The sequence below is a fragment of the Heterodontus francisci genome, chromosome 14 (genome assembly GCF_036365525.1).
Source record: "Heterodontus francisci isolate sHetFra1 chromosome 14, sHetFra1.hap1, whole genome shotgun sequence".
Lineage (NCBI taxonomy): Eukaryota > Metazoa > Chordata > Chondrichthyes > Heterodontiformes > Heterodontidae > Heterodontus > Heterodontus francisci.
In genome coordinates this window covers 25,237,495-25,264,235 of record NC_090384.1, presented here as the reverse complement: position 1 = coordinate 25,264,235, position 26,741 = coordinate 25,237,495, and the positions used below count along the sequence as shown (strand labels likewise).

General features: G+C 49.0%; 1 protein-coding gene across 2 annotated transcripts in view; it reads left to right on the top strand.

Annotated features, from left to right (window-relative positions):
• The window catches only part of tp53i11b (tumor protein p53 inducible protein 11b), a 238,178-nt gene extending 211,716 nt beyond the window's left edge, over positions 1-26,462 (top strand). For both annotated transcript variants that reach the window (XM_068045915.1, XM_068045914.1), the window contains exons 5-7: positions 17,640-17,736; positions 19,195-19,296; positions 26,061-26,462. In XM_068045915.1, the coding sequence (XP_067902016.1) occupies positions 17,640-17,736; positions 19,195-19,296; positions 26,061-26,194 (333 nt within the window). In that variant the 3' untranslated portion in view covers positions 26,195-26,462. The remainder of the gene's footprint in view (positions 1-17,639; positions 17,737-19,194; positions 19,297-26,060) is intronic.
• Positions 26,463-26,741: the final 279 nt, after the last annotated feature.

Genomic DNA, 26,741 nt, shown 5'->3' with positions numbered 1-26,741 from the left:
TACTCCGGGCATAAATGTACTGCGGGATTCCTCTGCTCCGAGGATAAATGTACTGCGAGATTCCCGTACTCCGGGGATAAATGTTCTGCGGGATTCCCCTACTCCGGGGATAAATGTACAGCGGGATTTCCCTTCTCCGGGGCTACATGTACTGCGGGATTCCCCTACTCCGGGGATAAATGTACTGCGGGATTCCCCTATGCCGGGAATAAATGTACTGCGGGATTCCCCTACTCCGGGGATAAATGTACTGTGGGATTCACCTACTCCGGGGATAAATGTACAGCGGGATTCCCCGACTCCGGGGATAAATGTACAGCGGGATTCCTCTACTCCGGGGATAAATGGACTGTGGGATTCCCCTACTCCGGGGATAAATGTACTGCGGGATTCCCCTACGCTGGGAATAAATGTACTGCGGGATTCCTCTACTCCGGGGATAAATGTACTGCGGGATTCCTCTACTCCGGGGATAAATGTACTGTGGGGTTCCCCTACTCCGGGGGGATAAATGTACTGTGGGATTTCCCTACTCCGGGGATAAATGTACAGCGGGATTCCCCTACTCAGGGGATAATTCTACAGCGGGATTCCTCTACTCAGAGGATAAATGTACTGCGGGATTCCCGTACTCCGGGGATAAATGTACTGCGGGATTCCTGTACTCCGGTGATAAATGTACTGCGGGATTCACCAACGCTGGGGATAAATGTACTGTGGGATTCCCCTCCTCTGGCGATAAATGTACTGCGGGATTCCCCTACTCTGGCGATAAATGTACTGCGGGATTCCCCTACTCCGGGGATAAATGTACTGTGGGATTCCCCTACGCTGGGGATAAATGTACTGCGGGATTCCCGTACTCCGGGGATAAATGTACTGCGGGATTCCTGTACTCCGGTGATAAATGTACTGTGGGATTCCTCTACTCCGGGGATAAATGTACTGCGGGATTCCTCTACTCCGGGGATAAATGTATTTCGGGATTCCCCTACTCCGGGGATAAATGTACTGCGGGATTCCCCTACTCCGGGGATAAATGTACTGCGGGATTCCCCTACGCCGGGAATAAATGTACTGCGGGATTCCTCTACTCCGGGGATAAATGTACTGTGGGATTCCTCTACTCCGGGGATAAATGTACTGTGGGATTCCTCTACTCCGGGGATAAATGTACTGCGGGATTCCCCTACGCCGGGAATAAATGTACTGCGGGATTCCTCTACTCCGGGGATAAATGTACTGTGGGATTCCTCTACTCCGGGGATAAATGTACTGCGGGATTCCCCTACTCCGGGGATAAATGTACTGCCTGATTCCTGTACTCCGGGGATAAATGTCCTGTGGGATTCCCCTACTCCGAGGATAAATGTACTGCGGGATTCCCCTACTCCGGGAATAAATGTACTGCGGGATTCCCCTACTCCGGGGATAAATGTCCTGTGGGATTCCCCTACTCCGAGGATAAATGTACTGCGGGATTCCCCTACTCCGAGGATAAATGTCCTGCGGGATTCCCCTACTCCGGGGATAAATGTACAGCGTGATTCCTGTACTCCGGGAATAAATGTACTGTGGGATTCCCATACTCCGGGGATAAATGTACTGTGGGATTCCCCTACTCCGAGGATAAATGTACTGTGGGATTCCCCTACTCCGGGGATAAATGTACAGCGTGATTCCTGTACTCCGGGAATAAATGTACTGCGGGATTCCCCTACTCCGGGGATAAATGTACTGTGGGATTCCCCTCCTCTGGCGATAAATGTACTGCGGGATTCCCCTACTCCGGGGATAAATGTACTGTGGGATTCCCCTACGCTGGGGATAAATGTACTGCGGGATTCCCCTCCTCTCGCGAGAAATGTACTGCGGGATTCCTCTACTCTGGCGATAAATGTACTGTGGGATTCCCCTACTCCGGGAATAAATGTACTGTGGGATTCCCCTACGCTGGGGATAAATGTACTGTGGGATTCCCCTACGCTGGGGATAAATGTACTGTGGGATTCCCCTACGCTGGGGATAAATGTACTGTGGGATTCCCCTCCTCTGGCGATAAATGTACTGCGGGATTCCCCTACTCTGGCGATAAATGTACTGCGGGATTCCCCTACTCCGGGGATAAATGTACTGTGGGATTCCCCTACGCTGGGGATAAATGTACTGCGGTATTCCCGTACTCCGGGGATAAATGTACTGCGGGATTCCTGTACTCCGGTGATAAATGTACTGTGGTATTCCTCTACTCCGGGGATAAATGTACTGCGGGATTCCTCTACTCCGGGGATAAATGTACTGCGGGATTCCTCTACTCCGGGGATAAATGTACTGTGGGATTCCTCTACTCCGGGGATAAATGTACTGCGGGATTCCCCTACTCCGTGGATAAATGTACTGCGGGATTCCCCTACGCCGGGAATAAATGTACTGCGGGATTCCTCTACTCCGGGGATAAATGTACTGCGGGATTCCCCTACGCCGGGAATAAATGTTCTGCGGGATTCCTCTACTCTGGCGATAAATGTCCTGTGGGATTCCCCTACTCCGGGGATAAATGTACAGCGGGATTCCTGTACTCCGGGGATAAATGTCCTGTGGGATTCCCCTACTCCGAGGATAAATGTACTTCGGGATTCCTGTACTCCGGGGATAAATGTCCTGTGGGATTCACCTACTCCGAGGATAAATGTACTGCGGGATTCCTGTACTCCGGGGATAAATGTACTGCGGGATTCCTGTACTCCGGGGATAAATGTCCTGTGGGATTCACCTACTCCGAGGATAAATGTACTGCGGGATTCCCCTACTCCGGGGATAAATGTACTGCGGGATTCCTGTACTCCGGGGATAAATGTCCTGTGGGATTCATCTACTCCGAGGATAAATGTACTGCGGGATTCCCCTACTCCGGGGATAAATGTACTGCGGGATTCCCCTACTCCGGGGATAAATGTCCTGTGGGATTCCCCTACTCCGGGGATAAATGTACTGCGGGATTCCCCTACGACGGCAATAAATGTTCTGCGGGATTCCCCTACTCCGAGGATAAATGTACTGTGGGATTCCTCTACTCCGGGGATAAATGTACTGCGGGATTCCCCTACTCCGGGGATAAATGTACAGCGTGATTCCTGTACTCCGGGGATAAATGTCCTGTGGGATTCCCCTACTCCGAGGATAAATGTACTGCGGGATTCCCCTACTCCGGGGATAAATGTACTGCGGTTTCCCCTACTCCGGGAATAAATGTACTGCGGGATTCCCCTACTCCGGGGATAAATGTCCTGTGGGATTCCCCTACTCCGAGGATAAATGTACTGCGGGATTCCCCTACTCCGAGGATAAATGTACTGCGGGATTCCCCTACTCCGGGGATAAATGTACTGTGGGATCCCCATACTCCGGGGATAAATGTACAGCGTGATTCCTGTACTCCGGGGATAAATGTCCTGTGGGATTCCCCTACTCCGAGGATAAATGTACTGCGGGATTACCCGACGCCGGGAATAAATGTACTGCGGATTCCCCTACTCCGGGGATAAATGTACAGCGGGATTCCTCTACTCCGAGGATAAATGTACTGCCGGATTCCCCAACTCCGGGGATAAATGTCCTGTGGGATTCCCCTACTCCGGGGATAAATGTACTGTGGGATTCACCTACTCCGGGGATAAATGTAAAGCGGGATTCCTCTACTCCGGGGATAAATGTACTGTGGGATTCCCCTACTCCGGGGATAAATGTACTGCGGGATTCCCCTACGCTGGGAATAAATGTACTGCGGGATTCCTCTACTCCGGGGATAAATGTACTGTGGGATTCCTCTACTCCGGGGATAAATGTACAGTGGGGTTCCCCTACTCCGGGGGGATAAATGTACTGTGGGATTTCCCTACTCCGGTGATAAATGTACAGCGGGATTCACCTACTCAGGGGATAATTCTACAGCGGGATTCCTCTACTCAGAGGATAAATGTACTGCGGGATTCCCGTACTCCGGGGATAAATGTACTGCGGGATTCCTGTACTCCGGTGATAAATGTACTGCGGGATTCACCTACGCTGGGGATAAATGTACTGTTGGATTCCCCTCCTCTGGCGATAAATGTACTGCGGGATTCCCCTACTCCGGGGATAAATGTACTGTGGGATTCCCCTACGCTGGGGATAAATGTACTGCGGGATTCCCGTACTCCGGGGATAAATGTACTGCGGGATTCCTGTACTCCGGTGATAAATGTACTGTGGGATTCCTCTACTCCGGGGATAAATGTACTGCGTGATTCCTCTACTCCGGGGATAAATGTACTGCGGGATTCCCCTACTCCGGGGATAAATGTACTGCGGGATTCCCCTACTCCGGGGATAAATGTACTGCGGGATTCCCCTACGCCGGGAATAAATGTACTGCGGGATTCCTCTACTCCGGGGATAAATGTACTGCGGGATTCCTCTACTCCGGGGATAAATGTACTGCGGGATTCCCCTACGCCGGGAATAAATGTACTGCGGGATTCCTCTACTCCGGGGATAAATGTACTGTGGTATTCCTCTACTCCGGGGATAAATGTACTGCAGGATTCCTCTACTCCGGGGATAAATGTACTGTGGGATTCCTCTACTCCGGGGATAAATGTACTGCGGGATTCCTCTACTCCGGGGATAAATGTACTGCGGGATTCCCCTACTCCGGGTATAAATGTTCTGCGGGATTCCTCCACTCTGGCGATAAATGTCCTGTGGGATTCCCCTACTCCGGGGATAAATGTACAGCGGGATTCCTGTACTCCGGGGATAAATGTCCTGTGGGATTCCCCTACTCCGAGGATAAATGTACTGCGGGATTCCTGTGCTCCGGGGATAAATGTCCTGTGGGATTCACCTACTCCGAGGATAAATGTACTGCGGGATTCCTGTACTCCGGGGATAAATGTACTGCGGGATTCCTGTACTCCGGGGATAAATGTCCTGTGGGATTCACCTACTCCGAGGATAAGTGGACTGCGGGATTCCCCTACTCCGGGGATAAATGTACTGCGGGATTCCTGTACTCCGGGGATAAATGTCCTGTGGGATTCACCTACTCCGAGGATAAATGTACTGCGGGATTCCCCTACTCCGGGGATAAATGTCCTGTGGGATTCCCCTACTCCGGGGATAAATGTACTGCGGGATTCCCCTACGACGGCAATAAATGTTCTGCGGGATTCCTCTACTCCGGGGATAAATGTACTGCGGGATTCCTCTACTCCGGGGATAGATGTACTGCGGGATTCCCCTACTCCGTGAATAAATGTACTGCGGTATTCCCCTACTCCGGAGATAAATGTACTGCGGGATTCCCCTACTCTGGGGATAAATGTACTGCGGGATTCCTCTACTCCGGGGATAAATGTACTGTGGGGTTCCCCTACTCCGGGGGGATAAATGTACGGTGGGATTTCCCTACTCAGGGGATAATTGTACAGCGGGATTCCTCTACTCAGAGGATAAATGTACTGCGGGATTCCCGTACTCCGGGGATAAATGTACTGCGGGATTCCTGTACTCCGGTGATAAATGTACTGCGGGATTCCCCTACTCCGGGGATAAATGTACTGCGGGATTCCTGTACTCCGGGGATAAATGTACTGCGGGATTCCCCTACAACGGCAATAAATGTTCTACGGGATTCCTCTACTCCGTGAATAAATGTTCTGCGGGATTCCCCTACTCTGGCGATAAATGTACTGCGGGATTCCCCTACTCCGGGGATAAATGTTCTGCGGGATTCCCCTACGCCGGGAATAAATGTACTGCGGGATTCCCCTACTCCGGGGATAAATGTACTGTGGGATTCCCCTACTCCGGGGATAAATGTACAGCGGGATTTCCCGACTCCGGGAATAAATGTACAGTGGGATTCCCCTACTCCGGGGATAAATGTACTGTGGGATTCCCCTACTCCGGGGATAAATGTACTGCGGGATTCCCCTACTCCGGGGATAAATGTACTGTGGGATTCCCCTACGCTGGGGATAATTGTACTGTGGGATTCCCCTACTCCGGGGATAAATGTACTGTGGGATTCCCCTACGCTGGGGATAATTGTGCTGTGGGATTCCCCTACTCCGGGGATAAATGTACTGCGGGATTCCCCTACTCCGGGGATAAATGTACTGTGGGATTCCCCTACGCTGGGGATAATTGTACTGTGGGATTCCCCTGCTCCGGGGATAAATGTACTGCGGGATTCCCCTACTTCGGGGATAAATGTACTGTGGGATTCCCCTACGCTGGGGATAATTGTACTGTGGGATTCCCCTACTCCGGGGATAAATGTACTGCGGGATTCCCCTACTCCGGGGATAAATGTACTGTGGGATTCCCCTAATCCGGGGATAAATGTACTGCGGGATTCCCCTACTCCGGGGATAAATGTACTGAGGGATTCCCCTACGCTGGGGATAATTGTACTGTGGGATTCCCCTACTCCGGGGATAAATGTCCTGTGGGATTCCCCTACTCCGAGGATAAATGTACTGCGGGATTCCCCTACTCCGAGGATAAATGTACTGCGGGATTCCCCTACTCCGGGGAAAAATGTACTGTGGATTCCCCTACTCCGGCGATAAATGTACAGCGTGATTCCTGTACTCCGGGGATAAATGTCCTGTGGGATTCCCCTACTCCGAGGATAAATGTACTGCGGGATTACCCTACGCCGGGAATAAATGTACTGCGGGTTCCCCTACTCCGGGGATAAATGTGCAGCGGGATTACTCTACTCCGAGGATAAATGTACTGCGGGATTCCCCAACTCCGGGGATAAATGTCCTGTGGGATTCCCCTACTCCGGGGATAAATGTACAGCGGGATTCCTGTATTCCGGGGATAAATGTACTGCGGGATTCCCCTACTCCGGGCATAAATGTACCGCGGGATTCCTCTGCTCCGAGGATAAATGTACTGCGAGATTCCCGTACTCCGGGGATAAATGTTCTGCGGGATTCCCCTACTCCGGGGATAAATGTACAGCGGGATTTCCCTTCTCCGGGGCTACATGTACTGCGGGATTCCCCTACTCCGGGGATAAATGTACTGCGGGATTCCCCTATGCCGGGAATAAATGTACTGCGGGATTCCCCTACTCCGGGGATAAATGTACTGTGGGATTCACCTACTCCGGGGATAAATGTACAGCGGGATTCCCCGACTCCGGGGATAAATGTACAGCGGGATTCCTCTACTCCGGGGATAAATGGACTGTGGGATTCCCCTACTCCGGGGATAAATGTACTGCGGGATTCCCCTACGCTGGGAATAAATGTACTGCGGGATTCCTCTACTCCGGGGATAAATGTACTGCGGGATTCCTCTACTCCGGGGATAAATGTACTGTGGGGTTCCCCTACTCCGGGGGGATAAATGTACTGTGGGATTTCCCTACTGCGGGGATAAATGTACAGCGGGATTCCCCTACTCAGGGGATAATTCTACAGCGGGATTCCTCTACTCAGAGGATAAATGTACTGCGGGATTCCCGTACTCCGGGGATAAATGTACTGCGGGATTCCTGTACTCCGGTGATAAATGTACTGCGGGATTCACCAACGCTGGGGATAAATGTACTGTGGGATTCCCCTCCTCTGGCGATAAATGTACTGCGGGATTCCCCTACTCTGGCGATAAATGTACTGCGGGATTCCCCTACTCCGGGGATAAATGTACTGTGGGATTCCCCTACGCTGGGGATAAATGTACTGCGGGATTCCCGTACTCCGGGGATAAATGTACTGCGGGATTCCTGTACTCCGGTGATAAATGTACTGTGGGATTCCTCTACTCCGGGGATAAATGTACTGCGGGATTCCTCTACTCCGGGGATAAATGTATTTCGGGATTCCCCTACTCCGGGGATAAATGTACTGCGGGATTCCCCTACTCCGGGGATAAATGTACTGCGGGATTCCCCTACGCCGGGAATAAATGTACTGCGGGATTCCTCTACTCCGGGGATAAATGTACTGTGGGATTCCTCTACTCCGGGGATAAATGTACTGTGGGATTCCTCTACTCCGGGGATAAATGTACTGCGGGATTCCCCTACGCCGGGAATAAATGTACTGCGGGATTCCTCTACTCCGGGGATAAATGTACTGTGGGATTCCTCTACTCCGGGGATAAATGTACTGCGGGATTCCCCTACTCCGGGGATAAATGTACTGCCTGATTCCTGTACTCCGGGGATAAATGTCCTGTGGGATTCCCCTACTCCGAGGATAAATGTACTGCGGGATTCCCCTACTCCGGGAATAAATGTACTGCGGGATTCCCCTACTCCGGGGATAAATGTCCTGTGGGATTCCCCTACTCCGAGGATAAATGTACTGCGGGATTCCCCTACTCCGAGGATAAATGTCCTGCGGGATTCCCCTACTCCGGGGATAAATGTACAGCGTGATTCCTGTACTCCGGGAATAAATGTACTGTGGGATTCCCATACTCCGGGGATAAATGTACTGTGGGATTCCCCTACTCCGAGGATAAATGTACTGTGGGATTCCCCTACTCCGGGGATAAATGTACAGCGTGATTCCTGTACTCCGGGAATAAATGTACTGCGGGATTCCCCTACTCCGGGGATAAATGTACTGTGGGATTCCCCTCCTCTGGCGATAAATGTACTGCGGGATTCCCCTACTCCGGGGATAAATGTACTGTGGGATTCCCCTACGCTGGGGATAAATGTACTGCGGGATTCCCCTCCTCTCGCGAGAAATGTACTGCGGGATTCCTCTACTCTGGCGATAAATGTACTGTGGGATTCCCCTACTCCGGGAATAAATGTACTGTGGGATTCCCCTACGCTGGGGATAAATGTACTGTGGGATTCCCCTACGCTGGGGATAAATGTACTGTGGGATTCCCCTACGCTGGGGATAAATGTACTGTGGGATTCCCCTCCTCTGGCGATAAATGTACTGCGGGATTCCCCTACTCTGGCGATAAATGTACTGCGGGATTCCCCTACTCCGGGGATAAATGTACTGTGGGATTCCCCTACGCTGGGGATAAATGTACTGCGGTATTCCCGTACTCCGGGGATAAATGTACTGCGGGATTCCTGTACTCCGGTGATAAATGTACTGTGGTATTCCTCTACTCCGGGGATAAATGTACTGCGGGATTCCTCTACTCCGGGGATAAATGTACTGCGGGATTCCTCTACTCCGGGGATAAATGTACTGTGGGATTCCTCTACTCCGGGGATAAATGTACTGCGGGATTCCCCTACTCCGTGGATAAATGTACTGCGGGATTCCCCTACGCCGGGAATAAATGTACTGCGGGATTCCTCTACTCCGGGGATAAATGTACTGCGGGATTCCCCTACGCCGGGAATAAATGTTCTGCGGGATTCCTCTACTCTGGCGATAAATGTCCTGTGGGATTCCCCTACTCCGGGGATAAATGTACAGCGGGATTCCTGTACTCCGGGGATAAATGTCCTGTGGGATTCCCCTACTCCGAGGATAAATGTACTTCGGGATTCCTGTACTCCGGGGATAAATGTCCTGTGGGATTCACCTACTCCGAGGATAAATGTACTGCGGGATTCCTGTACTCCGGGGATAAATGTACTGCGGGATTCCTGTACTCCGGGGATAAATGTCCTGTGGGATTCACCTACTCCGAGGATAAATGTACTGCGGGATTCCCCTACTCCGGGGATAAATGTACTGCGGGATTCCTGTACTCCGGGGATAAATGTCCTGTGGGATTCATCTACTCCGAGGATAAATGTACTGCGGGATTCCCCTACTCCGGGGATAAATGTACTGCGGGATTCCCCTACTCCGGGGATAAATGTCCTGTGGGATTCCCCTACTCCGGGGATAAATGTACTGCGGGATTCCCCTACGACGGCAATAAATGTTCTGCGGGATTCCCCTACTCCGAGGATAAATGTACTGTGGGATTCCTCTACTCCGGGGATAAATGTACTGCGGGATTCCCCTACTCCGGGGATAAATGTACAGCGTGATTCCTGTACTCCGGGGATAAATGTCCTGTGGGATTCCCCTACTCCGAGGATAAATGTACTGCGGGATTCCCCTACTCCGGGGATAAATGTACTGCGGTTTCCCCTACTCCGGGAATAAATGTACTGCGGGATTCCCCTACTCCGGGGATAAATGTCCTGTGGGATTCCCCTACTCCGAGGATAAATGTACTGCGGGATTCCCCTACTCCGAGGATAAATGTACTGCGGGATTCCCCTACTCCGGGGATAAATGTACTGTGGGATCCCCATACTCCGGGGATAAATGTACAGCGTGATTCCTGTACTCCGGGGATAAATGTCCTGTGGGATTCCCCTACTCCGAGGATAAATGTACTGCGGGATTACCCGACGCCGGGAATAAATGTACTGCGGATTCCCCTACTCCGGGGATAAATGTACAGCGGGATTCCTCTACTCCGAGGATAAATGTACTGCGGGATTCCCCAACTCCGGGGATAAATGTCCTGTGGGATTCCCCTACTCCGGGGATAAATGTACTGTGGGATTCACCTACTCCGGGGATAAATGTAAAGCGGGATTCCTCTACTCCGGGGATAAATGTACTGTGGGATTCCCCTACTCCGGGGATAAATGTACTGCGGGATTCCCCTACGCTGGGAATAAATGTACTGCGGGATTCCTCTACTCCGGGGATAAATGTACTGCGGGATTCCTCTACTCCGGGGATAAATGTACAGTGGGGTTCCCCTACTCCGGGGGGATAAATGTACTGTGGGATTTCCCTACTCCGGTGATAAATGTACAGCGGGATTCACCTACTCAGGGGATAATTCTACAGCGGGATTCCTCTACTCAGAGGATAAATGTACTGCGGGATTCCCGTACTCCGGGGATAAATGTACTGCGGGATTCCTGTACTCCGGTGATAAATGTACTGCGGGATTCACCTACGCTGGGGATAAATGTACTGTTGGATTCCCCTCCTCTGGCGATAAATGTACTGCGGGATTCCCCTACTCCGGGGATAAATGTACTGTGGGATTCCCCTACGCTGGGGATAAATGTACTGCGGGATTCCCGTACTCCGGGGATAAATGTACTGCGGGATTCCTGTACTCCGGTGATAAATGTACTGTGGGATTCCTCTACTCCGGGGATAAATGTACTGCGTGATTCCTCTACTCCGGGGATAAATGTACTGCGGGATTCCCCTACTCCGGGGATAAATGTACTGCGGGATTCCCCTACTCCGGGGATAAATGTACTGCGGGATTCCCCTACGCCGGGAATAAATGTACTGCGGGATTCCTCTACTCCGGGGATAAATGTACTGCGGGATTCCTCTACTCCGGGGATAAATGTACTGCGGGATTCCCCTACGCCGGGAATAAATGTACTGCGGGATTCCTCTACTCCGGGGATAAATGTACTGTGGTATTCCTCTACTCCGGGGATAAATGTACTGCAGGATTCCTCTACTCCGGGGATAAATGTACTGTGGGATTCCTCTACTCCGGGGATAAATGTACTGCGGGATTCCTCTACTCCGGGGATAAATGTACTGCGGGATTCCCCTACTCCGAGGATAAATGTACTGCGGGATTCCTGTGCTCCGGGGATAAATGTCCTGTGGGATTCACCTACTCCGAGGATAAATGTACTGCGGGATTCCTGTACTCCGGGGATAAATGTACTGCGGGATTCCTGTACTCCGGGGATAAATGTCCTGTGGGATTCACCTACTCCGAGGATAAGTGGACTGCGGGATTCCCCTACTCCGGGGATAAATGTACTGCGGGATTCCTGTACTCCGGGGATAAATGTCCTGTGGGATTCACCTACTCCGAGGATAAATGTACTGCGGGATTCCCCTACTCCGGGTATAAATGTCCTGTGGGATTCCCCTACTCCGGGGATAAATGTACTGCGGGATTCCCCTACGACGGCAATAAATGTTCTGCGGGATTCCTCTACTCCGGGGATAAATGTACTGCGGGATTCCTCTACTCCGGGGATAGATGTACTGCGGGATTCCCCTACTCCGTGAATAAATGTACTGCGGGATTCCCCTACTCCGGGGATAAATGTACTGCGGGATTCCCCTACTCTGGGGATAAATGTACTGCGGGATTCCTCTACTCCGGGGATAAATGTACTGTGGGGTTCCCCTACTCCGGGGGGATAAATGTACGGTGGGATTTCCCTACTCAGGGGATAATTGTACAGCGGGATTCCTCTACTCAGAGGATAAATGTACTGCGGGATTCCCGTACTCCGGGGATAAATGTACTGCGGGATTCCTGTACTCCGGTGATAAATGTACTGCGGGATTCCCCTACTCCGGGGATAAATGTACTGCGGGATTCCTGTACTCCGGGGATAAATGTACTGCGGGATTCCCCTACAACGGCAATAAATGTTCTACGGGATTCCTCTACTCCGTGAATAAATGTTCTGCGGGATTCCCCTACTCTGGCGATAAATGTACTGCGGGATTCCCCTACTCCGGGGATAAATGTTCTGCGGGATTCCCCTACGCCGGGAATAAATGTACTGCGGGATTCCCCTACTCCGGGGATAAATGTACTGTGGGATTCCCCTACTCCGGGGATAAATGTACAGCGGGATTTCCCGACTCCGGGAATAAATGTACAGTGGGATTCCCCTACTCCGGGGATAAATGTACTGTGGGATTCCCCTACTCCGGGGATAAATGTACTGCGGGATTCCCCTACTCCGGGGATAAATGTACTGTGGGATTCCCCTACGCTGGGGATAATTGTACTGTGGGATTCCCCTACTCCGGGGATAAATGTACTGTGGGATTCCCCTACGCTGGGGATAATTGTGCTGTGGGATTCCCCTACTCCGGGGATAAATGTACTGCGGGATTCCCCTGCGATGGCAATAAATGTACTCTGTTCTCCTGGTGCTACAAATATCAGAATACAGGAACAGGTGTGGACCATTTAGCCCCTTGAGCTTGTTCTGCTTTTCAATAAGATCATGGCTGATCTGTGACCTAACTCCATTTACCCATTTTTATCCCAAATCCCTTAATACCTTTGGTTAACAAAAATCAATCAATCTCAGATTTAAAATTAACAATTGACCTCGCATCAATTACCACTTTCGAAGCGAGTTCCAAACTTCTACCACCTTTTGTGTGTGGAATTGTTTCCTAACTTCACTCCTGAAAGTCTGTTTCTAATTTTTAACCTAGTCCTTGACTCCTTCACCAGTGGAAATAGTTTCTTTCTCTATCGACTCTCTATCTGTTCCCCTTAATATCTTGAAAACTTCGATCAAATCACCACTTAACTGTCTAAATTCTAGGGAATACAACCCTGGTTAGTTTAATTTCCTTGTAATGTAACACTTAGAGTCCAAGTATCATTCCGGTAAATCTACTCTGCATTCCTCCAAGGCCAACATATCCTGCCGAAGGTGTCATGCTCACAGTACTGCAGATGTGTCTAACCAGGGCTTTGTATAGCTGAAGCCTGACTTCTACCCCCTTGTATTCTCGGCCTCTGGATCTAAAGGCCAGCGTTCCATTTGCATTTTTGATTATTTTCTGTACCTGAACTCCCAAGTCTCTCTGGACCATCATTGTGCCTAGCTTTTCACCATTTAGAAAGTACCCTGTTCTAACCTTTTTAAGCCCAAAGTAGATGACCTCACATTTGCCTATATTGAAATCCATTTGCCACAGTTTTGCCCATTAACTTAATCTACCAATATCTCTTTGTAATTTTATGCTTCCATCTGCACCGCTTACAATGCCACCTATCTTTGTGTCATCGTCAAATTTGGATATGTGACTTTCAGGCTGGTAATGCCTTCTTTGTGTACCTTTAAATTGTGGCTGCAATAATTGAAGATCCATACGACAGTTTGTAGTGAGGTGCTGCTAATAGGAGCTTAGAAGCAACTGGTGAATATCACAGGGGCTGTGCAGTTCCTGGAGGGTTTTGATATTTAACGTTACATAAAGCAAAATACTTTTGTCTCTGTGAGGTAACCAATTAGCATTTGTAATTGAGTGGAGGTGGCTGGAGACTAAAAATATCTTGAGTTATTCAACTGCATTATCTGTGTGAGCACATCTGAGACAGCATCTGCTAAGAACTGTTCACGTAGTTAAACATGTGTTGTGCAGTTCTGTTATTCCCTGCCTCGCTCATTGCCTCCCACTCTCATGGGCTGCCTTTAAGAGTGATTTTCCTTTAAGATCTTAGTATGCTAATGAGCTGAATGCCAGGATGTAGTCATGTGACTCCAAGCCAGCATCACTTTGCAACTGTAACACCCACATGAAGGTTCTGTAAATACTTTATATAATAGTTTAGCTGTTAATATTCCTGTTAGAGATCTTCAACATAACTGGACTCCACACATCATTTATGTTGCATCAGACAACATAAAGAACCCATTACAGCTGCTTTCCTCCCTGCCTGCATTTAGTTTTATTTGAGAATTGAGGCTCGTCTGAAAGCCAATCACCTCGGAATGTCGGTACTATTTGGAGACAGTTTCTTTCAGCAGAAGCAGGGCTTCCATATTTCTGATTTTATAGTCCATGTGTACCTGAGTCTCCATCACCAGTGTACCCAGTCCTGGCAGGTAGGATGGGTTCCTCCATTGTTGTAATCTTTTCATTTTACAGTATGTGTTGTATAGGAGAGCCAAAAGTCTGAATCAGGGTTAATGTGCATGCATGTGACTACACAGAGTGTGGTTAATAAGATTGGTGAGGTACAGGCGCAGATTGCCATGTGGAAATATGATGTTGTGGTTATAGCAGAGACCTGGCTCAAAGAAGGGCAGGACTGGATAAAAGGTATTTAGAAAAGATAGGAAAGGGAAAAAAGGGGAGAGGTGATTAAGGAGAACATTGCAGTGCTGGAGAAAAAGGATATCCCAGAAGGGTTGAAAACAGAATTTATTTGGCTAGAGCTAAGGAACAAAAAAGGTGCAGTTACATTGCTCGGTGTTGTCTATCGGCCACCAGCTAGTGGGAAGGACATGGAGGAACAGATTTGCAAGGAAATTACAGAGAGGTGCAAAAATTATAGAGTAGTTATAATGGGGGACTTTAATTATCCAAACATAGACTGGGATAATAGTAGTGTAAAGGACAGTGAGGGGCAAGAATTCCTCGAGTGTATTCAGGAAAATTTTCTACAATGGTATGTTTCCAGTCCAATAAGAAAGGAAAGAAATGAATCCCTGCTAGACTTGGTTCTTGGGAATGAGGTGGGAAAAGTGGATCGTCAGTAGGGGAACATTTAGGGGACACTGATCATTGCGTTATAAGGTTTAGGTTGACTATGCAAAAGGACAAAGAACAATCCAGTGTAAGAATAATTATCTGGGGGAAAGTCAACTTCAATGGGGTAAGAATTTTGCTGGAGCGAATAAATTGGAATCAAAGGTTGGCAGGAAAAACAGCAGCTGAACTCTGGGCTACCTTCAGAACAGCGGCTAGTTCGGGCGCAGTCAAGGTATGTTCCCTTGAAGGGGAAAAGTAGAGCAAACAAATCCAGAGCTCCCTGGATGACAAAAGAGGTAGAGATTAAGATAAAGAAGAAAAAGTATGCTGAAGCCAGATGCTAGATAGAAAATACTCTTGAGAACCAGGCTGAATATAGAAGGTTCAGAGGAGAAGTGAAAAAGTAGATAAGAGAAGCAAAGAGAGAGTATGAAATGAGACTGGCGGTTAACATAAAAGGGAATCCCAAAGTTTTCTATAGACATATAAATAGTAATATGGCGGTGAAAGGAGAATGGGGCCGATTAGGGACCAACAAGGGGATTTGTGCATGGAGGCAGTGGGCATAGCTGAGGTATTAAATGAATACTTTGCGTCTGTCTTTACCAAGGAAGAAGATGCAACCCAGGCAATGGTGAAAGAGGAGGTAACAGACACTAGAAGGGTTTAAAATTGATAAGGAAGAGGTATTGGATAGCCTGTCTGTACTTACAGTGGGTAAGGCACCAGGACCAGATGAGATGCATCCAAGGTTACTGAGGGAAGTGAGAGTGGAAATCGCAGAGGCACTGGCTGTAATTTTTCAGATTTCTTTAGATTTGGGTGTGGTGCCAGAGGACTGGAGAATTGCAAATGTTACATCCTTGTTCAAAAAAGGTTGTAAAGATAAGCCCAGCAACTACAGGGCAGTCTGTTTAACTTCAGTGGGGAAACATCTAGAAAGATGAATTTTGGACAAAAAGGTCAACTGGACAAATGCGGGTTAATTAAGGAAAGCCAGCATGGATTCCTTAAGGGAAAATCATGTTTAACTAATTTGCTGGAGTTTTTTGAGGAGGTAACAGAGAGGGTTGATGAGGGCAATACAGTTGATGTGGTATACATGGACTTTCAAAAGGTATTTGATACAGTGTCACACAACAGACTTGTGAGCAAAGTTATAGCTCATGGAATAAACAGGACAGTAGCAACATGGATACGGAATTGACTGAGTGACAGGAAACAAAGAGTAGTAGTTAATGGAGATGGAGGAAGGTTTGTAGTGGAGTTCCGGAGGGGTCAATGTTGTGACCCTTGCTTTTCCTGATGCATATTAATGACCTAGACCTTGGTGTGCAGGGCACAATTTCAAAGTTTGTGGATGATACGGAACTTGGAAGCATTGTGAACTGTGAGGAGGATAGTGTAGAACTTCAAAAGTTGGTGGAATGGGCAGACAGGTGGCAGATGAAGTTCAATGCAGAGAAATGTGAAGTGATTCATTTTGGTAGGAAGAACATGGAAAGACAATATAGAATAACGGGTACAATTCTAAAGGGGGTGCAGGAGCAGAGGCACATGGGTGTATATGTGCATATGTCATTAAAGGTGACAGGACAGCTTGAGAGCACAGTTAATAAAGCATATAGTATCCTAAGCTTTATTAATAGGGGCATAGAGTACAAGAGCAAGGAAGTTATGTTGAACTTGTATAAGACACTAGTTCGGCCTCAGCTGCAGTATTGCGTCCAATTCTGTGCTCCGCACTTTAGGAAAGAGGTGAGGGCGCTGGAGAGAGTACAGGAAAGATTCACGAGAATGGTTCCAGGGATGAGGAATTTCAGTTATAAAGATAGATTGGAGAAGTTAGGACTGTTTTCCTTGGAGAAGAGAAGGCTGAGAGGTGATTTGATCGAGGTATTCAAAATCATGAGGGGTCTGGACAGAGTAGATAGAGAGAAACTGTTCCCACTCGTGAAAGGGTCAAGAACGAGACGGCACAGATTTGAAGTAATTGGTAAAAGAACCAAAAAGTGACCTGAGGGAAAACTTTTTCACGCAGGAAGTGGTTAAGGTCTGGAATGCACTGTCTGAGAACGCGGTGGAGGCAGGTTCAATTGAAGCATTCACCAAGGATTAGACTGATATATGAAAAGGAAGAATGTACAGAGTCACAAGGAGAAGGCAGGGGAATGGGACTCAGTGAAATGCTTATTCAGAGAACCAGTGCAGACACGATGGGCCGAAAAGCCTCCTTCTGCACTGTAACAATTCTGTGAGACACATAATGGATTTTACCCATGCACTGTATAGGGACAGGTGCAGTGTGTTGAACGTTAGCAGTAAATATGTCTCTGTCTCTCTGTTTCCCAGGCTCTTACCTTTCCCGAGCGCCTTTATGAAGCTGTCTTTGATGAAGACGGATCCAGCACTAAAATGTCTGTGAGACTGTACGGAGGAGCCCTTCTCAGTAAGTATACACTATAAGATAGTGCCATTGTACATCTAAGAACTGTACAGGGAACAGTCCACCTTAAACCCATTACATACATTACTCTGGAGGGAACAGTGCACCTTAAACCCATTACATACATTACTCTGTAGGGAGCAGTCCACCATAAACCCATTACACACATTACTCTGGAGGGAGCAGTCCACATAAAACCCATTACATATGCTGTACACATGCAGTTTGGGGATCAATTCAACTTAACCCATGACACACTACTGTACAGACAGCAGTCCACACCTCAAAGCTGTTACACATGCTGTACTATACAGGGAGGAGTCCACCTTAAACCCACTACACATTGTACTATACAGGGAGGAGTCCACCTCAAACCCATTACACATTGTACAGGAGCAGTCCACCTTAAACCCTTACACATGCTGCATGGTATGGGGGGCAGTTCACCTTAAAACCATTACACACTGTAGTGTATGAGGAGCAGACCACCTTAAGTGCCTTACACACTATACAGAGAGTAGTCCACATTAAACTCTTACACACAACTGTACAGGGAGCAGTCCACCTGAAGGCCATTACACATACTGTGTAGGGAGCAAACCACCTTAAGCCCAGTACACACTGTACTGTACAGGGAGCAGTCCACCTTTAACCCATAACGTTCTGTACTGTATGAGGACCAGTCCACTTTAAGCCCATTACATAGTGAACTGTATGCAGTATGAGATTACTTCACCTTAAATAGGCTCTACATGTACACTAATAACACCCAGCTCTATCTCTCCACCACCTCTCTTGACTCTCCACACTATTTGACAATATCTGGACAGTGGATGAGTGGCAATGTCCTCCAGTTAAACATTAGGAAGACCAAAGTCGTTGCCTTTGGCCCATCCCCCCCGGGGCCACTCTCTGAAGCTGCTCCAGACAGGCAATGTTGGCTATCTATTTGACCCTGAACTGACATTCCGGCCCCATGTCCTCTCCTCACCAAGACTGCCTATTTCCACTGCTGTAACATTGCCTGTCTCTGCCCTTGCCTCAGCTCATCTGCTGCTGAATTCCTCTTGTGCATCTCCACTCCCTTCACCCCACCATTGGTGGCTGTGTCTTCAGCTGCCTGAGCCTTAAACTTCAGAAATCCTTCCCGAAACCTCTGCACTGCTCTCTCCTCCTATAAGGTCCTCCTGAAAATCTGTCCCTTCCTTTTGTCTGATTTTTGTCTGATTATTTTTTTAACTATGTAATATATAAATACAAGTCATTGTTGAAACAGGATTCCACCCCCCACATCCTGGCCAGTACATTGGCAGAGGCCTGACTGGGGCACCAGTCCTGGGGAGTGGGTAGTATGTGGAGCAGAGGCCACTGTGCGATGCGAGGTGTGTGGGTGCCCTGTGGGGATGGCACCATCTTAACCAAGTACCCAGATGTATTGCTCTGTTCTTCTTTCTACTCCAGGTATTTCCCTGATAATGTGGAATGCTTTATACACAGCGGAGAAGATTATAATCAGATGGACACTCCTCACAGAAGCCTGTTACTTTACAGTGCAGCTTTTAGGTGAGTTATGAAGGAATCACTTCAGCCTGTGAGCTATTCCACAGATAAATGCCCAGAGTCCTTCTGCCCCTCCTGTTCCTACTCTGCCCAGGGTCCTAACTAAGGAAGTTAAGGATGGTGTCAAATTGAAAGAAAAGATGTGAAAGAAAAAGTGCTGTGAAGATTAGTGGGAGGATGGAAGTTTGGGAAAATTTTAGAAACCAGCAAAGGATGACTCAAAAAAATGAAGAGGGAGAAATGAGAATACGAGAGGAAACTAGCAAGAAATATAAAAACAGTAAGAGCTTCTGCAAATATATAAAGAAGGAGGAGAGTAGCTAAAGTAAATGTTGGTCCCTTAGAGGATGAGACTGGAGAATTAACAATGGGAAACAAGGAAATGGCAGAGACTTTGAACAAGTATTTTGTATCTATCTTCGCAGTAGAAGACACAAAAAGCATCCCAAGACTAGCAGAAAATCAAGGGGCAAAAGGGAGGGAGGAACTTTAAACAATCATGATCACTGGAGAAGAAGTACTGGAAAACTAAAGGCTGACAAGTCCCTTGGACCTGAAGGCCTGCATCCTAGAGTCTTAAAAGAAGTGGCTGCAGAGATAGTGGATGCATGGGTTGTAATCTTCCCAAATTCACTGGATTCTGGGAAGGTCACTGCGAATTGGAAAATTGCAAATGTAACATGTCTATTCAAGAAAGGAGGGAGACAGAAAGCCAAAAACTAAAGGCCAGTTAGCTTAACATCTGTCATTGGGAAAATACTAGAATCCATCATTAAGGAAGTAGTAGCAGGACATTTAGAAAATCTTAATACAATCAAGCAGAGTGAACATGGTTTTATGAAAGGGAAATCGTGTTTGATAAATTTATTAGAGTTCTTTGAGGATGTAACAAGCAGAGTGGATAAAGGGGAACCAGTAGATGTGTTGTTTTTGGATTTCCAAAAGGCATTCAGTAAGGTGCACATAAAAGGTTACGACACATTATAAGAGCTCATGGTGTTGGGGGTGATATATTAGCATGTAGAGGATTGGCTAACTAACAGGAAACAGAGCATCAGGATAAACTGGTCATTTTCAGGTTGGCAAACTGTAATGAGTGGAATGCCACGGGGATCAGTGCTGGGGCCTCAACTATTTACGATCTATATTAATGGCGTGGCTGAAGGGACCAAGTTTGTTGTCGCCAAATTTGCAGATGATACAAAGAAAGGTGGGAAAACAAGTTGTGAGGAGGTTACAAAGTGTCTGCAAGGGGATATAGATAGGTTAAGTGAGTGGACAAAGATTTGGCTGATGGTTTGTAATGTGGGAAAATGTGAGGTTGTTCACTTTGGTAAGAAGAATCGAAAAGCAAAATATTATTTCAATGGAGAGAGGCTACAGACATCTACAGAGGGATCTAGGTGTCTTTAGACATGAATTGCAAAAGTAAGCATGCAGGTACAACAACTAATTGGGAAGGTAAATGGAATGTTGGCATTTATTGCAAGGCCGATGGAGTATAAAAGTAGGGAAGTCTTGCTACAACTATGAGACCACACCTAGAGTATTTGTACAGTTTTGGTCTCAGGAGGGATATACTTGCATTGGAGGCAGTTCAGAGAAGGGTCATAGAGTCATTTACGGTGCAGAAGGAGGCCATTCGGCTCATCGAGTCCATGCCGGCTCTCCACAGAGCTATTCAGTCAGTCCCACTCCCCCGCTCGATCCCCGGAGCCCTGCCAGTCTATTTCTCTGGGGCCATCCAACTTCCTGTTGAAGTCATTGATCATCTTCACTTCCACCACCCTTGTGGACAGCAAGTTCCAGGTCATTACCACCCGCTACGTAAAAAAGTGCTTCCTCATATTCCCCCTGCATCTTTTGCACAAAACTTTCAATCTGTGTCCCCTAGACCTTGTACCATTTATTAATGAGAACAGTTTTTCCTTGTCTAACTTGTCTAAGCCTGTCATAATCTTGTACTTTACTATTAAATCCCCTCTCAAACTACTTTGTTCTAAGGAGAACAAACCCAGCTTTTCCAACCTAACCTTGGAACTCGTGGGGGAATCTAGAACTCGGGAGCACAGTTTCAGAATAAGGGGCCTCCCAGTTAAGAAATAAATGAGGAATTTCTTCCCTCAGAGGGTCATTAATCTTTGGAATTCTCTTCCCCAGAGATCTGGGTCATTGAATATATTCAAGGCTGGGTGAGACAGATTTTTAATCTACAAGGGAGTCAAAGGCTTTGGGGAATAGGCAGGAAAGTGGAGTTAAGGCCACGGTCAGATCAGCCATGATCTTATTGAATGGCGGAGCTGCCTCCAGAGGCCGAATGGCCCAGTCCTGCTCCTATTTCTTATGATCTTACATCATGCTGTCCCTCCCGTTCCTCCCACTACCCCTCCTATTCCTCCCCTGCCCACGGTCCCACTGCCCCTCCCGTTCCTCCCGCTGCCCCTCCCGTTCCTCCCGCTGCCCCTCCCGTTCCTCCCGCTGCCCCTCCCGTTCCTCCCGCTGCCCCCCGGTTCCTCCCATTGCCCCTCCCGTTCCTCCCGCTGCCCCTCCCGTTCCTCCCGCTGCCCCTCCCGTCCCTCCCGCTGCCCCCCCAGGTTCCTCCTGCTGCCCCACCCATTCCTCCTGCTGCCCCCCCCCCCGTTCCTTCCGCTGCCCCTCCCGTCCCTCCCACTGCCCCCCAGGTTCCACCTGCTGCCCCTCCCATTCCTCCTGCTGCCCCCCGGTTCCTCCCACTGCCCCTCCCGTCCCTCCCGCTGCCCCCCCAGGTTCCTCCTGCTGCCCCACCCGTTCCTCCCACTGCCCCCCGGTTCCTCCCACTGCCCCTCCCGTTCCTCCCGCTGCCCCCCAGGTTCCTCCCGCTGCCCCTCCCGTTCCTCCCGCTGCCCCCCAGGTTCCTCCCGCTGCCCCTCCCGTTCCTCCCGCTGCCCCTCCCGTTCCTCCCGCTGCCCCCCCAGGTTCCTCCCGCTGCCCCTCCCGTTCCTCCCGCTGCCCCTCCCGTTCCTCCCGCTGCCCCTCCCGTTCCTCCCGCTGCCCCTCCCATTCCTCCCACTGCCCCTCCCATTCCTCCCGCTGCCCCCCGGTTCCTCCCACTGCCCCTCCCATTCCTCCCACTGCCCCTCCCGTTCCTCCCACTGCCCCCCCCGTTCCTCCCACTGCCCCTCCCATTCCTCCCACTGCCCCTCCCGTTCCTCCCACTGCCCCTCCCGTTCCTCCCACTGCCCCTCCCGTTCCTCGCACTTCCCCTCCCATTCCTCCCCTGCCCCCCTGTTCCTCCTCAGTCTGCCTTCTCCCCTCCTGCTGGTAAAATTATGCAGTATGCAGCAGACACTTGCAGTTATAGGAAGGTGTGGGGTCGATGGAGAGTTGAGTCATCTATTCTGTTGGGGGAAAATACTCTGGAATCTCCGTTCGAGCAGGTTGATGGTGGGTCGCGGAATTCCACCGGAGGGATGAGCTTCACTGTATCCGTGATCTATGTCTGCTGTCTGGACTTCCTAAAAGGGTCCTGCAATGGACATCCTGGTCTCCTGTCAGCCCATCGCTCACTCTGCCTGCTCCTGCTGCCAAGTGACGGATGGCATTGCTGGCAACTCCCAGGGTTCTGTGCATCAACTTGATGCGCCGTCATGAAATCAGCCCTGCAGGAGATGAAATTCATTGCAGATATTGGTTACTGAGAATAAAGCTTTGATGAGGTGGGGGAGAACTGGGCACGATCGGAGAGTTATGGTAGACTTTGCTCAGTTATTGCAGAGCTGCAATATTATCATTATTATTATTGCATTACCCCTGAAACATGCGCGATGCCAATATCATCACCCTCTATAAAAACAAAGGTGACCGCGGTGACTGCAACAACTACCGTGGAATCTCCCTGCTCAGCATAGTGGGGAAAGTCTTTGCTCGAGTCGCTCTGAACAGGCTCCAGAAGCTGGCCGAGCGTGTCTACCCTGAGGCACAGTGTGGCTTTCGTGCAGAGAGATCGACCATTGACATGCTGTTCTCCCTTCGTCAGATACAGGAGAAATGCCGTGAACAACAGATGCCCCTCTACATTGCTTTCATTGATCTCACCAAAGCCTTTGACCTCGTCAGCAGACGTGGTCTCTTCAGACTACTAGAAAAGATCGGATGTCCACCAAAGCTACTAAGTATCATCACCTCATTCCATGACAATATGAAAGGCACAATTCAACATGGTGGCTCCTCATCAGAGCCCTTTCCTATCCTGAGTGGTGTGAAACAGGGCTGTGTTCTCGCACCCACACTTTTTGGGATTTTCTTCTCCCTGCTGCTTTCACATGCGTTCAAATCCTCTGAAGAAGGAATTTTCCTCCACACAAGATCAGGGGGCAGGTTGTTCAACCTTGCCCGTCTTAGAGCGAAGTCCAAAGTACGGAAAGTCCTCATCAGAGAACTCCTCTTTGCTGACGATGCTGCTTTAACATCTCACACTGGAGAGTGCCTGCAGAGTCTCATCGACAGGTTTGTGGCTGCCTGCAATGAATTTGGCCTAACCATCAGCCTCAAGAAAACGAACATCATGGGGCAGGACGTCAGAAATGCTCCATCCATCAATATTGGCGACCACGCTCTGGAAGTGGTTCAAGAGTTCACCTACCTGGGCTCAACTATCACCAGTAACCTGTCTCGAGATGCAGAAATCAACAAGCGCATGGGTAAGGCTTCCACTGCTATGTCCAGACTGGCCAAGAGAGTGTGGGAAAATGGCGCACGAACACTGAACACAAAAGTCCGAGTGTATCAGGCCTGTGTCTTCAGTACCTTGCTCTATGGCAGCGAGGCCTGGACAACGTATGTCAGCCAAGAGCGACGTCTCAATTCATTCCATCTTCGCTGCCTCTGGAGAATACTTGGCATCAGGTGGCAGGACCGTATCTCCAACACAGAAGTCCCCGAGGCGGCCAACATCCCCAGCTTATACACACTACTGAGTCAGCGGCGCTTGAGATGGCTTGGCCATGTGAGCGGCATGGAAGATGGCAGGATCCCCAAAGACACATTGTACAGCGAGCTCGCCACTGGTGTCAGACCCACCGGCCGTCCATGTCTCCGCTATAAAGACGTCTGCAAACGTGACATGAAGTCCTGTGACATTTATCACAAGTCGTGGGAGTCAGTTGCCAGCGATCGCCAGAGCTGGCGGGCAGCCATAAAGACAGGGCTGAAATGTGGCGAGTCGAAGAGACTTAGTAGTTGGCAGGAAAAAAGACAGAGGCGCAAGGGGAGAGCCAACTGTGCAACAGCCCCGACAAACAAATTTCTCTGCAGCACCTGTGGAAGAGCCTGTCACTCTAGAATTGGCCTTTATAGCCACTCCAGGCGCTGCTTCACAAACCACTGACCACCTCCAGGCGCTTACCCATTGTCTCTCGAGATAAGGAGGCCAGAGAAGATTATTATTATCAGCTGCACAAGCAGGGCACTGAGCTAAGTGTCAGCTTGGTGAGGCCATCACTTGGGACACTGGACACCATTCCAGGCAGACCACACCTTCAACACTACGTGCACTTCACACTTCTGCAGCACAAGGAAAACATCCAAGGCCAGGAGGTTGTACAGAGAAGGTTCAAGAGGTTGATCCCAGGGTGTGAAGGGAGGGTAATGAAGAGAGGCGAGTAAAGAGGAATCTGTTAGAGGGATATGAGGTACCAAGTGGAACAGAAAATCGGCTATTTCTGAAAGTGAACACGAGTACATATCAGGAAATTGCATGCTCAGGGTGTAAGACAATGTGATAATCCCCAGAATGGGATTCTCAGTTATATACTGGAGATAACAATTCTAAAGTTTTTCACAAGATGTTGTGATGGGAGAACCATCAGGTTCGATGAGAGGATGAGCCATAGGAGTTGAATGGCCTCCCTTATCCGTACTTGGTAAGAAATGGATTCTCCTGCTGCAGTAGTGATGTTTGGCCACAGGGTGGCAGTGGTGCTCCAGCACTTCCTGTTGACTGGGGAGGCAGCCTGTGCGAGCTGCAACTCTGAAAATCAGAAGGTTATTTGGCTGCAGGGGGCATCACACTGAGCCCAACCTTATCTTGCCTGATGTGAAAGCATAAAAATTAGTCACAGTACTGCAATTCAAATTCATTGTGTGACCTGCATCAGGTGTTTCAGTTTGATGAGATGCTTTTATAAATGTCAATAGAATTTATTGTACTGTCTCTTACTGAATATAACACTCTAGGATATTGAGCTCAAAGGTTCATACTGACACCTTTTCAGGAGCATATGGTATATTAGAAGTGTGCCAGCATGGGTCAGACCCCAGGCCTCTGCCAAACCCAAGTTCCACTGTCCCTGTCCCACTCACCCTAGAGACCCCCTCTTCCACTGTTCTAACATGATAGCACTCCCCTCCACCTCCATTCCTCCAATACCCCATCTCAACCCTCCCACTCGCACCATAGCTCCATACCCCCAGCCCCTTCCAACAGCAGAACCCCAACAACTAATTACTGGGATCTTGGTGTGTGAGGGAGCCACCTTGATGTAATGGCTGGGAGACCAGGTTCGAAAATTCCCTTGTGTTTGTTTATAATTGCATAATGTATATCTGTATATCACTTTTCAACATGTCATGCATTCTCTTCTATTTGTCATTAAAATATTGTCAGTGACGAATGCTTGTTTGTCTCTCCATCCACTAAAAAGCAATGGTTAATGATTAGAATCTTGGCTAAAAAGCCCAGCGATTTCTTCTTGCTCATCATTACAGTGGGATTTTTCATTCTGTTCCAGTTACGACCATCCCCTTGTTTGAAAGGGGAGCACTAACACAGGGAGCAACACTACTGCAGTTCAGCCGTGGGTTCTTCATCCTCATCAGTGTCTATTACTATTACCAAGTTGGCCGGAAGCCCAAGAAGGTGTGAAGAGCTGGCGGGCAGGCGGTGTCTGTTTGGTGGGAGTGCACTGCAAAGTGGAGGGTTCCGGGTCATGAGACTGGAAAATGACTGTCCTCTGGAAATGTTTTTTTCTAATCCGCGTATCTTATGCTGTTTCTGTCGCTCGGACTTGTACCTTTCCAGTTCTATTGTATTAAGAGGGTATTGTGTGTCCCTGTCCCTTGTGCATGTGCAGCAGCAGTTTGACAATGTGGGATTCATTACCTCAAGAATCGTCAATAAAATTGTGATGCGACTTGTGTTGTGGAATGTTTCACCATTGAAGCAGCTGTGAGCAAAGCCGGTCGTGCGTCTGTGTCCAAGATGCTCAGTCCTCCAGTATCTCCGGGAGACTCAGGGCTGCCAAACCTCCAGGGTTGCCCTGGAGTCTCCCGGAATTACAGATCAATCTCCTGGGCACTGCTGTGGGCAATCAGGGAGGAAAATGATTGGGGCTGTGAAAAAAAATGTTCTCTGAACAGCTTTGTTAGTGATAAAAATATTCGAGATGGGGAAAAGAGAAGGTTGTTTAATG